This window comes from Pelodiscus sinensis, chromosome 5 (genome assembly GCF_049634645.1).
Source record: "Pelodiscus sinensis isolate JC-2024 chromosome 5, ASM4963464v1, whole genome shotgun sequence".
In the NCBI taxonomy this organism is placed as follows: domain Eukaryota; kingdom Metazoa; phylum Chordata; order Testudines; family Trionychidae; genus Pelodiscus; species Pelodiscus sinensis.
The window spans coordinates 117,548,112-117,560,140 of record NC_134715.1 but is presented as its reverse complement, the minus strand read 5'-3'; the positions used below and the strand labels follow the sequence as shown (position 1 = coordinate 117,560,140).

The window sequence follows — 12,029 nt, the reverse complement described above, 5'->3', positions numbered from 1 at the left end:
AAAAATACCAAACCCTCTTCCCCCTCATCCCCCCGCAAAAAAAAAGGGGGAAAAAAATTTGTTGAAAAAAGGGGAGGGAGGGAGCCAGTGGCCATCTTGCCTCCCTCCCTGCTTCGGGCCAGACAGTTCCCCTGCAGAACCAGATAAGCGGGAGGGCCCGATTGCTGAGTGTGCCATAGGGTTGCCAGGTGCCCAGTACTGACCCAGACAAGTCTGGTATTTTCACCCTGTCTGGAGGGAAAAAAAAATCAGAAAATACCGGACATTAAGTGTCTGGTATTTTCTGAATTTTTTACTGGACAGGAGCCAAAAATACCAGACTGTCTGGGTCAATACTGGACATCTGGCAACCCTATCCCAACCGAACTTTTAGATGCAATTTTAAGATACTTGTTTTAATCTTTAAAACCCCAGTCTCAGATGCAGCTAATTGAAAATTCTCTCCCTATATCTCCTGCGGGCAGGTATGTTCTAGTGTGGCAGTAGGACAGTATCTGGTAAAAGACCAGAATTATAGGCACTGGATACATGCCTCAGCACCCAGAGAGACTTGTGTGTTACTGAATACATACCTTGCACTATTTTACCACCTATTTGGTGGTACCTGTAATGTTACATAAGACAACAGCTCAAATTTGAAGTTACAGGACAGAACTCAAAGTTCAAATCTGTGTGTCAGAATTTTTTCAGAAGTTATAGGCAAGGGGGAAATCAATGTTTTATATATTTTTCCTGTTTTATTAGAGCTTGCTAATTTACACAAGCCTCCATAAGACTAAGAGAGTATATAAATGTGCGGGGGGAGTGTTTAGAAGGCAGATGGTAAGACTAACCAAGGAAGTTAAAATCATGACTGAAAAAGTGAATAAGGAAAAGTTATTTACTTATTCCCACAATAAAAGAACTAGGGGTCAACAAATGAAATTAATAGGCAGCTGGTTTAAGACAAACAAAAAGGAAGTTTTTCTTCACTCAGCGCACAGTCAACCTGATGAACTCCTGCCAGAGAATGTAGTGAAGGCTAGAACTTTAACAGGGTTAAAAAAAGAGCTAGATAGATTCATGGAGGTTAGGGTCCATCAATGGCTAATAGCCAGGATGGGTAGGAATGGTATCCCTTGCCTCTGTTTCTCTGGATGTGTGTGACAGGGGAGGAATCACGTGAAGATTACCTGCTGTGGTCCCTCTCTCTGGGGCATCTGATATTTGCCACTTTCAGCAGACAGGATACTGGGCTAGATGGGCCTTTGGTTTGACCCAGTATGGCCATTCTTATGGCCTTATATAATTCCAGGCTTGACAGACCAGTTCTAAAGAGACTGACAATCTCCACATCAAGTGTTTCACACCAAAGTCAGTAGGAGTATTAAAAAAATCCTTAAGAGTTTAAGACACTGCCAAATAATCACTAAGATCTAATCACCTGAGCTATTCACTGTTGTCCCTCTGCCAAGCCATGGCAGAGTTCAGGACCTTGCAGGTAAGCTCCCCTTTGGAGGAGAAATCAGTAAAAAGGAGTTAGGGTATATGCTTAGTATATACCAGACTTGGAACACAGGTAAATCACTAACACCATATAGGCAACATACTCTTTCAAGACCTCAGCCCTAACAGCTATAACTGGCTGTTCCAAGGAGCAACCCTGCATCAAAAAATTACTCTAGTTACACAAGTTACAGCAGTGAACAAACTCCCCCTTACTGCTTCCCACAACTCTGAAGAACTCCATCAGAAAAAAGCATCACAAAATTTCTTCCAAGTCTGAAACTGGCTCAGAAGCAAAGAAAAAACAAAACAAAACATAAAACTATGTCTAATAGTGTTATGCAGTCAGTCTCACCATACACTGTAGTGAGACTAGGTCATAAATGTAAGCCTGGAAATTACTCCTGGTTGCAATCTGAAATTAAACAGCAGAGTGGGAGATGTAACATTAGCATCTCTGTGGGTTTTAAATGTCAGTTTCTAAATTGTGCCTTATTCCTGCATCGCTTCCTGTTGATGAAAGATGGTAGCAGAAAAGTTCACCTTCCTCCAGTCCAAGACAACCATCATCAGGAGGATGAAACATGACTGTTAAGATCATAAACTACTAATATAATTCCAGTAGGATCATGGAAATTAACTGCTTCTAGGGCTACTTCCTTTTTCTGTAATTGTCAGCTGGTCAATATTCCTTCTAGTTTAAAAAAATAGCTAATTGAGTAAAGAAAGGAACTTGCTGTCACCAAGATTTCTTGTGATTAGGATAAATATGGCTATTATGCAACACAAAGGACACTGTCCTATAAGAGCTGAACAAACAAACATGTTCTTTTCAGAGAATCTTCCCTTCTGTCAATGCAGCACACACAGGAGGCAAAGCACACGTAAGTTTCTTATTCTGAAATATTTCACATGCAAAATATTTTCGTGACCAATACATACATAACTAGATACACAACATCCAAGAATATGTCTACACAGAAATTTCATGCGTGGCAAGCCAAGTATAAATCTACAGCTCACTAGCTTCTCCCACATTAAGCGGCCATGTGGACTCTGCTACCATGCATAGTATACTTTGTTCTGCAGTATGTAATCATACATGGTAGCAGGGTCCACTTGGCCAGTTAGTGGGCAACAAGCCAATGTATTTAGATTTGCATGCTGGTTTGCCATATAAGAGGGCCTTGGCTAGACTACACAATTTTCTCAACAATAATCTGGTTTCATTAATGGAAGAGTGGAGGCGTATATACAACAAATGCTGCTCCTGCTGATTTAACTCTCCTGCTATGCCAACATAATAAAACCACCTTGACAAGGAAGCAGCACAGAGGTTTTGCAACTAAGAGAGTGATACTGTGTCAGTGAAGCAAATACAATATTTAATGTTGTCTTAAATGACCTTTAAATGACCTCATGGGAGGTGTCCCACAAGGCCAATAATGATCGCACTGGTAAGTCGTTTCTAGTCTGCTTTCCTGCAGCCAGATACACAGGAGTGCACCCCTACCCCTTTAAAGACCTGAGAATTTTTCAAATTCTAGTTCCTGTTTGCTCCATGAGAATGTGTCACATCACATTTTCCTAGCTGACCATGCTGACTTTGCACAGCAAATGGGTTTCCATGTAAGTACACTGAAATTGTTAGATCTATTGGGTCTATGGGAAGAGGGGATGTGCAATTGCAGCTCTGATCCAGCTGTAGGAAGTTTGACATTAGCAGATTGCTGATGACATGGATTGGGAAGTGCATAAAAAGGACATGCAGCAGTGCCAAGCCAAGATATAGGAGTGGAGGCAGGTGGACCAGAAGGCACCAAAATCATGCAACTTCTAAAAGGAGCTGCACACCAGCCTTAGTGGAAACCCCACCTCTGCCACCAAGAGCCCTATGGATACTTTGTGGGGAGTGGAGATTGGAGGCAGTCAACCCTGAGGAACAAGTGATAGATAAGGAGATGGAGGAAGATGTGAGACAGGCTCATCCAGTGATGTGGAAAGCAAGAACATCTTTTAAATTCCAGTGTGGTCTAGCCCTGGGTTTTCATCTTTTCTACTGAGTCCTCCCTCCTCCCAACATTCTATAAAAACTTCCCAGCCCACCTGTGCTACAATTACTGTTTTTTCTGCATATAAAAGCTAGGAAGCGTATTAGGGGGTAGCAAGGAGGGCAAGTGGCTGGTCCTCATGCCACACAAATACCTGCAAAGTTACATTGCTCAGGCTTCAGCCTTAGATAGCAGGACTCAGTGCTCCAAACTTCAGTCCAATATGGTGTAGAAATGTGAACAGTTAACTGGTAAGCCTCACCCACCTTGCCGCTTTTAATTTGTTAACCGCTAGAATAATGTTTAACCTGTTAACCAATGAAAACGGATTTTATATCCTTAAATTTTAATGATAATAGAGATGTAGCCATGTTAGTCTGATCTTGCTGAAACAAAAGAAAGGACTATTCAGCACTTTAAAGACTAACAAGATGATTTATTAGGTGATGAACTTTCATGGGCCAGACCGGGTCTGGCCCACAAAAGCTCATCACCTAATAAACCATCTTGTTAGTCTTTAAAGTGCTGAATAGTCCTAAATTTTAATGGGGATTTGACTTTCTGAAATGAGCCCCAAGCAAGTCTAACACTGGTTCTGCTTGGTAGCTCCCACAAACCTGCTCATGGCACTCCAGAGATCCCCAGGATCCTGGTTGAAAACCAGGGGCCTAACCTGTCATAGCATTCCAGGTCTGGGATGCTTGTAGTAGTGATGTAAAAACCGCCTGATGTGTTTAACCAGCTCTTAGTCAGCAGTGTGCAGTAAGTGTTCACTTCACATACCCTTGCTTTATGCAGGTGTCTCTTTGTAATACCGGTAGGAAAAAACTACATGGATGGAAACCAACAGAATCTGGCAATCCAGTTCACGAACAGCAGTAAACAAAATGTCTTGCCCACCACTGTTTTATTTGGTCAGTTTTGCTGTTACTGAAAATAAATTTCTTCATGATTACAAAACTCTTTTCATGATCTCTCATGACCACACTTAATTACGGAAAAATTTATTTATTCATCCTATGGCTTAGGAAAAACTGTCCAAGTAACACTCTTTTTTCTTTTCTTTTCTTTTTTTAAAAAGAGGGGAGAACTAATTTTTTCAAATAATAACTTTAGCTAAGAACTGTACAATTTATGTTTTATGCTTTTACCTCAATTTCAGATTGCACCCTGACAATCCCAAGATTTCAACTCTGAATTTACCATAATCTGTCATTATAGCCATGTTTTTAATTATTTAGAATTTGATCTAAAAAAAGTACAAAATGTAATTTTAAGTCAAACAATGTTTGATTTTATTCAAACTAACTGTTTTGTTTCAGTGTCTATTTGTTTAAATCAACTTGTTTTGGAATTTTCCCCTCAAAAAAAAAAACTTTTCCGTCTTCAGGGGGAAAAGTCAACATATTTTGTTTTAAAAATACTAACAAACAAAATATTTTGTGTTCCAGAAACTTTCTTAATTAAAGTTTGCCAGAAGTTGACCCAAATTCACTAATTATTTCAGTTTAACACAACTGTTTTGGCAAAAGACAGGTTTAGCATGAAAAATTCTACATGTGATGAGCTAGAAAATTATATTTTCACAAGAAAAATAATGTTTAGAAGTTCTGCTCTTATTTCTCCTCCTTGCATTAAGCCCCTCAAATGTAGTCTGTTCTAAGAGACTTGTCCCTCCAAAATGATCTGTTCAATATTCTTCCCTCAAACATGCGAACATACATCTTCCCACCTTCTCAGTCTGCTTTTCACGTTGTTCTGTTGGTCTCCTAGAATAATCAGGACTGTCTTTTACATGACCAACCCATCTGAGTTTGCATTCCCTGTTTTTTGATTATGGGTGTTATTTTGAGTACATGATTAATATATTCTTCAGTTAACCTTCTTGCTTACACCAATTTCTAAACATGTACCTACTGAATAAATTAACTTAGTGCATTTTTACATGTAACATCACTGATGTATTAACAATTATCTTATCTGTTCTTTTTTGCAGGTTAAGCTTCAGCTGAAGTGTATTTCACTTATACTTTTACAAATTGTTCACAAGTCTTAACAGCTGCAACCATACAAAACAATAAGTAATGATTTTTCACTTCCTCTTTAGTTTTTTCTTCCTGAATGCTTTTGATGTCATAACTGATTTAAAGCTAGTTTTCAAAGAACAAACACTTTAAAGGCTCAGCTTCCTATTAACCATTTGATATCGCTTAGCCTCTAACTCAACACGTGGAATGTTCAGTCAGTGAAAGGTAAGATAAGAAGTCAACTGAACAGATAAGAAGTATAGGTGGAACCTCTTTAGTCTGGCAACATACATGGTCTGGGATGATTTTACATTGCCCGATGTCCACTTATCATAGGTGTGGCCAAGTTTCCTGCAGTCCCATAAAGTTTGTTTACAGTCACCAGTCCTGACAGTGTTCCGTGCTATTATTTAGCTCTATTTTACCTCTAAAAGACTTCTAAGAGCCCAGTAAGCAGTGGAAGTGTTTGTAAATCTGCTGGACAATATTGACCTCCCATGACATGGAAAATTCTCTAGATCAGCACCTGTCAGGTCCCAAGGGTTCCAAACTAGAGAAGTTCAACCTGTATTTTCTCCATTATATAGATGTATACATAGTAAATGTGTGCATGCACACATTTCAGTCATGGGTGAGAAAACATTTTAACTAAAAGAAGCCACCACTTTTTAAAGAGGCAGCAGCAAATACTAGAAGCCTGTAACACACAAGAGATTATTGTCCTAACACCATGCAGCATTTCAAGAACACTGTTGCTTGAAATCCCTCTATCTACGTTTTCCCTTCTCAGGAAGCAAACACTAAAAACAAAATCTGCCTTAACATATAAAATTTGGAGTCCCAAAAAGGGAAAAGATAAGTTACAGGACACTACCAACCAAGAAACAATTTATGGTATGGTATTTAACACAAATGATTAGTGTCATAAGGAAGAGAAAACTATATCCCATCTTACTTCTGTAAAGGGGAGCTAAAAATCATTTTCCTCGCTAGCTACTGAAACCATCTCACCTTCCCCTTCCATAACCAGCATGATTGGAGAGATAATGCAGTCTACTGAACAGGGCACTGCTTGAGGGTCTAAGGTCCTGCCACTGTCTTGCTTGTGACCTTGAACAAGTCACTTCATTTTGCTGTGCCTCCAATTCTACTTCCACTCTTCATCTTCTCTATTTATATCTTATAATGTGTTGGAAGCAAGGGCTGTCTTCTACTATGTACTAAACACTGCATAGAAACACTGGGGTCCAAATCTTAGTTGTGACCTCTGGGGACTACTAAAATAAAAGTAACAGAAATCATTTTTTGTCTTTTCACCTGTAACCAGTTTCTTCTTGCTTCCCCTCTCCATTACCCTGCCCCCCATGAATTCTGCCTAATGCTTCCCACGTTTGCAATTCTTACAATAAGGAGAAATTTTCTTAAAGACCCAGCACCTATAATTAAGCAATTATGCAAGAATCTCAGCTCTCTTTTAAGTTTCTAGCCTTCATTGTTGTAAAAACTGCTTTAACACATGAACCATAGAAGTGCAAAATCAGAATAAAAATGCAGTCTAACTTTTTTAAATCTGTTTTTAAGCCCATCTCATGATCTCAAATTCCTGAAATCAATAGTACTGCCTCTCGTTTTAGGTTTTCCCTCTTCCAGTGTCCTCTATGCCCATCTCAAGTTTGCATTTGTATGAAAAAAAGATGACTGTACTAGCTAGAAATATGCACAATAAAGGCTGGTTCTACATTTCATTTGTGCATATAGCTTCAACAATTCACATCATACATGATGCGCACTCTTCGCGATACTCTACTCCTTGAATTCTCTTTTACAGAATTGATGCTGAATTAAATTAGTCTTATGAAATAGACAAATGTCTACTGATATTTATCCTAAACTCTATTCATTAATGAACCAACTGAATAATATTAGGAACCTAGGTTTGAAACAGGATTGTCTAAATTTGATGACTTGCCATCCTACCATTACCCTTAAAAAAACTGAACACTAGGGATGTTAAATATTGGTTAATTGAATAGTTGAGTAACCTCATAAATTCTTATTGGTTACTCAACTTTTCTATAGTCCCTGGAAGTGGGGCTGGCAGCCAGTGTAATCTGACCCCATTCCCAAGGAGCCCCCTGCCACTCCACACTGCTACCTCTTTATCAGAGGCAGCAGCATGGAGTGTCAGGTGGGAGTTGGTCCATGAGGGGAGCCAGTTTAAAAACCAACTCCCGTCATGGACCAGCTGCCTGTCACTCTGTGCTACTACCTCTGATACAGGGGTGGCAGCAGCTTCTGTCCAGGGGGAGGAGAGGGAAAGGTTCTGAGTTCCTGGACCCAGAATGAACCAGAATTGAGCCAGACTGCCTGCCCACTTACATCCTAATAACACTTTAAATACAGAGCCATAGCCGGGGTAGGCACTCAGACCCATCGCAAGCCAGGACTGAGAAAGGCTGCTGGCCAGCCTGCTAAAAAATGTACCGTCAGGGGAAGGGGAATGCATGTAGTCTGTAGCATTAACCTATATGCTTTTACTTATCAGTTAATCAACTACACGATTACATCCCTACTGAACACTTCCATTAATTAACTCTAAAAGACTACTAACAGAATTGCCAAAAAGAGTAATGTCAGAAAAATGTATTGCTGTGCAGAGATCCAAGTTCTAAGATTCTAGGAGCTTTAGGACTAAAAAGGGAGTGCTCTATTCCTGGGGGCAAAGGTGACCCATGCCTGGTGAGGAGGAGCAGAGTGAGGACACCTGGCTTCAGCAATTAAAATAAAGGGAAAGAAGGTGACCCAATGTGTCACCTATGCACTATGGAGAAGTGTAAGAATACCTCATAATCTCTGGCACATACAAGGAAATGTACAGAGTATCTCTCACTGCAGCCAAATCCAGCATTGTCTAGCTCCCTCCCACCCTGCACCCACACCTCCTGGGTGTCCATGCTAAATTATATAGGAATGCTCCGTGGGACAAACCAACTACTACAGGGATCCTTGAGACATTTCAGGCCAGATAATAGAAGGGGAAAATAGCTGGCATAATCAGGTAATATATGGACGAGTAGCATCACTAATCCTAAATTCCCATCTTAATTTCTAATTAACTTGTTTTTTAAGTCTGTATTTCTCCCTGTTGTGTTACTTTAAGAAATATGTTACAGTAACAAAAGTTTTAACAGATACTTATTTCACAGGTAGCTGTTTCTGGAGGAATACACAATTACCAATTACAATCAACAAAACAGATTGTGAATATAATGCACACAAGAATAACTTACTTTTATCCTTATAAGCAAACCATATATGAACAAAAGTGATGCTTTGGGGAGGGAGGCAACTTTGTTTTTTTATTTTTTAAGAGCAATTACACCATTAAAAATGAGCTATTTAAAATGTTAATGACTTTGATGATGAATACTTCACCACAGGTTTGAGAATTTCCTTTGCTAAAAAATTAAGTGAAATAATACTATTCAAAGAACATGCTATTAATTACAGTAAATCCATTTAACCAAAACTAGATGTCTCTTAAACCAACATCAGTTCACTTTAAAATCTGAATCATTTCAAAAGAGCAGCATCAGTTAATGCATTTACCAGTGAGTTCTACAAATCTGTGTCTTTGCCAAAATGTTTTCCTGGATTTTTTTTAATGGTTTCTCTCTCCCCTGCTGGGTAAAAGATGTGCACAAAGAACAAGCTGTCTATGGATGGGAAACCATGAAGGTGACTAAATACAAAGCGCTATATCAAGTTTATAAACAACTCAAAGAAAAATTCCACCTGCCTCCAATTTCTCTAAGTTAACACTTGTTAACATTTCAAAAAGGGATATTTAATCAGGATTATGATTATATATGAAATTCTACAAAACCAGCATTGCCTAAACTATTATTTAGAGCATCAAACAAATATACAACTAAAGGACTAATTATTTGGATGAAAATAGCAACCATTTTTTGAAATATTTAATATGAGACTTCACACCATATTAAAATAGATTAGTTACTTCATATCATAAAACACTGCATTATCAGGTAGTTCCATTCATTGCCTAGACATCAGCAAGATACAACAGCTATCCAAAAATATTAACCACCTTAATGTACAACCAGAATGTCATACAGAAAAAACTACTGCTCGCCAGACTCCTGGCATTACTTTACCTGTTTCAGAAGCGTCTGATAATTCTCACGTAAACTGTCTTACAAATCTTGCCTTATGCTGTTTTAAATTAATTAATTTGAGGCAAAACACCACCAGAAGACATCCATCCACAAACTGCAATGTAACAAAATCTTCACTTAGAAGGTCTCACGTTATATAGTAGTATTCCACTAAAATATAGTATTAGCTGCATTTGACAATGTGAACATTCTAATCTCTTTCCAAATGGCAAGCACATTATATGTAACAACATAGTAAACAACTGTTATAGGAGTTTAATAGAAACTAGAAGTCCAAAGGGAATAAAGAACTGCCTAGTAACTGAAGACTACTCTGGAACAGTAAGTCTCACCCACTAATCCAGCATCTTTACATCATCATCATAGAAAGACACAGTAAGGAATCCTCCAGTCAGACAACTATCCCCAAGAACAGTATCAGAAAGCCTCCCCCTCATCCTCTTTTGTTGCCAGGTCCAAACAACAATAAAGCACATGCTCTGCTTTGTCATCTCGCCTCCTTGAGCAAATAAGCTGCCTGAAGGGCTCTCCTGACGCGCTGAGAAAACGCTCACTCGAATGCAGGTGCCTTGCAAATCCGAGCTCCTCCTTCGCTGTCTCCGATTAGCTGCCTCTGAAGCCACAGTGGATTATTATCAGCAGTACAAATACAACAAGATCCCGTATCTCTACAGATCGCGGCTGCCTCCTTTTTAAAACCGCGTCTACTTTGTAATTAAAAGCAAAACCCGCATACTCTTCCACTGCCAAGGACGTAATTTGTGGTAAATTGAAGACACAGCAAATCACGGGATGCCCGTGAAAGATGAGGAAGGCTGCGAGTGCGGCGGGTTCCCGAAATCCCGAGTCAGCGCCATACACTGAGCAGGGGAGCCTGTGGAAGCACCCCCCACAAAGGCAGGCACTACCAGACCCTTCCTCGGACCTCTTCCCTAGCGCTGCAACACCTCAGCGAGCTGCCCGGTAAGACCTAGACAATAACCCACCCTTCACCTCCTGCTCCCTCCTCTACCCACAGCAGCTCCTAGATTAATGCACGGGGACGGGCACCGCGGACAGGTACCCCCGGCACAGCCAGGCCGTGCAAGGGGCTCCCGACAAGGGCTCCACTCACACCAGGGATCCTACAAAGCGCCTCGGCCGGCTCTTCCCGGGACCCGAGCGGCGCTCACAAGCACCGGGCGCTCCCTCCCCCTCCAGCGGGCTGACCTCAGGGGCACCCCCAAAACAGAGCCGCCGCGCCCGGAGAGGCCACCTGCTTCCCAACTTACCTTGGGCTTGTAGAGCCACTTTCGGAACCTGTTCATCATCCCCCCGCTTGCTGCCTCCACGGCCGCTTCCCGCCCCGGCTGCTATGGGGGGGGGGGGCTTATGCGGAGCCTTGCTCCCCCCCGGCACCTCAGGGGGACCCGCCGAAACTCCGTCCCCTCCTCGGGCTGCTCTGCGGGGATGGGCAACCCGCCCACGCCACCCCTAGGCTGGCGAGGCGCCGGGACGGAGGCTCTGCCCTGCGGTGGAGCGAGGATCCCGCAGGCCCCCTCAGGCTGACCTGCCCAGGCACCGGCCGGCAGCGACAGCGGCGCCTCTCTTCATTGACAGCCCCCCAAACATTCCAGTGCCGCCAGCAGCAGCGCTCAGCCGGCGCATGCGCCCGGCCAGGCCCGCTCAAGCTCTGGCCAGCGCTCTCTGCTCTCGGACCAATTGGAAGGAGGCCGCGGGGGCCCCCTCCGCGTTTACTCCTCCCACGCGGCTGCTCATTTGCGTAACATGGATCCCTCACCCTTAGCGAGTTCAGTGCAAGGGGCGGAGGGACTACCAGTCCCAGCATGCCACGCGTCTTTCCCCTTCGTCTCCCCTCCCCAGCCCAAGGGGCCACTGACATAAGGGCGGCGCGTTGTGCGCTGGTACTTGTAGTCTTGTCATAGGGCAATTCTATTATTGTTACTCAAGCGTTACTTAAGCACATCATGATTATAGCCCACCCAATTCCTTGGATTCCGGCAGTTTCTGGGGTTAAAATAATCCACCAGCTGCAGTCCCAGTGCTCAGTTGCTAGGCGACAATAGGTAAACATTCGCCGCCATCGCTCTTTTAGTCTGGTAGTTTTTTACCGCTCCCTGGACCATTCGGAGAGATGGAGGCGGACGGCTAAGTGGACTACAAACCCCAGAAGCCTTCGCGCCCCCACGCTGCTAGATGTCTGGAGAGAACCGAGCAGTCTCCGGGTGAACTGTGCTGGTTCTGCTGTGGCTCCAGCGGTGAGTGGG

The 12,029-nt window shown here is 42.1% G+C and overlaps 2 protein-coding genes across 14 annotated transcripts in view; one reads left to right on the top strand and one right to left on the bottom strand.

The window, feature by feature from the left end:
• The window catches only part of ZFYVE28 (zinc finger FYVE-type containing 28), a 275,066-nt gene extending 263,630 nt beyond the window's left edge, over positions 1-11,436 (bottom strand). For 4 of the 10 annotated variants that reach the window (XM_075930873.1, XM_075930870.1, XM_075930871.1 and 1 more), the window contains exon 1: positions 11,034-11,430. In XM_075930873.1, coding sequence (XP_075786988.1) covers positions 11,034-11,072 — 39 coding nt within the window. In that variant the 5' untranslated portion in view covers positions 11,073-11,430. Of the gene's footprint in view, positions 1-9,741; positions 10,376-11,033 lie in introns of all 10 variants that reach the window. The other 6 variants (XM_075930869.1, XM_075930868.1, XM_075930867.1 and 3 more) reach the window with 6 other exon arrangements.
• CFAP99 (cilia and flagella associated protein 99) overlaps positions 10,597-12,029 on the top strand; it is a 71,545-nt gene continuing 70,112 nt past the window's right edge. For 3 of the 4 annotated variants that reach the window (XM_075930878.1, XM_075930877.1, XM_075930874.1), the window contains exon 1: positions 11,831-12,020. The gene's annotated coding sequence lies outside the window, so the exon portion shown is untranslated. Of the gene's footprint in view, positions 10,726-11,830; positions 12,021-12,029 lie in introns of those variants that run through there. The other variant, XM_075930875.1, reaches the window with a different exon arrangement.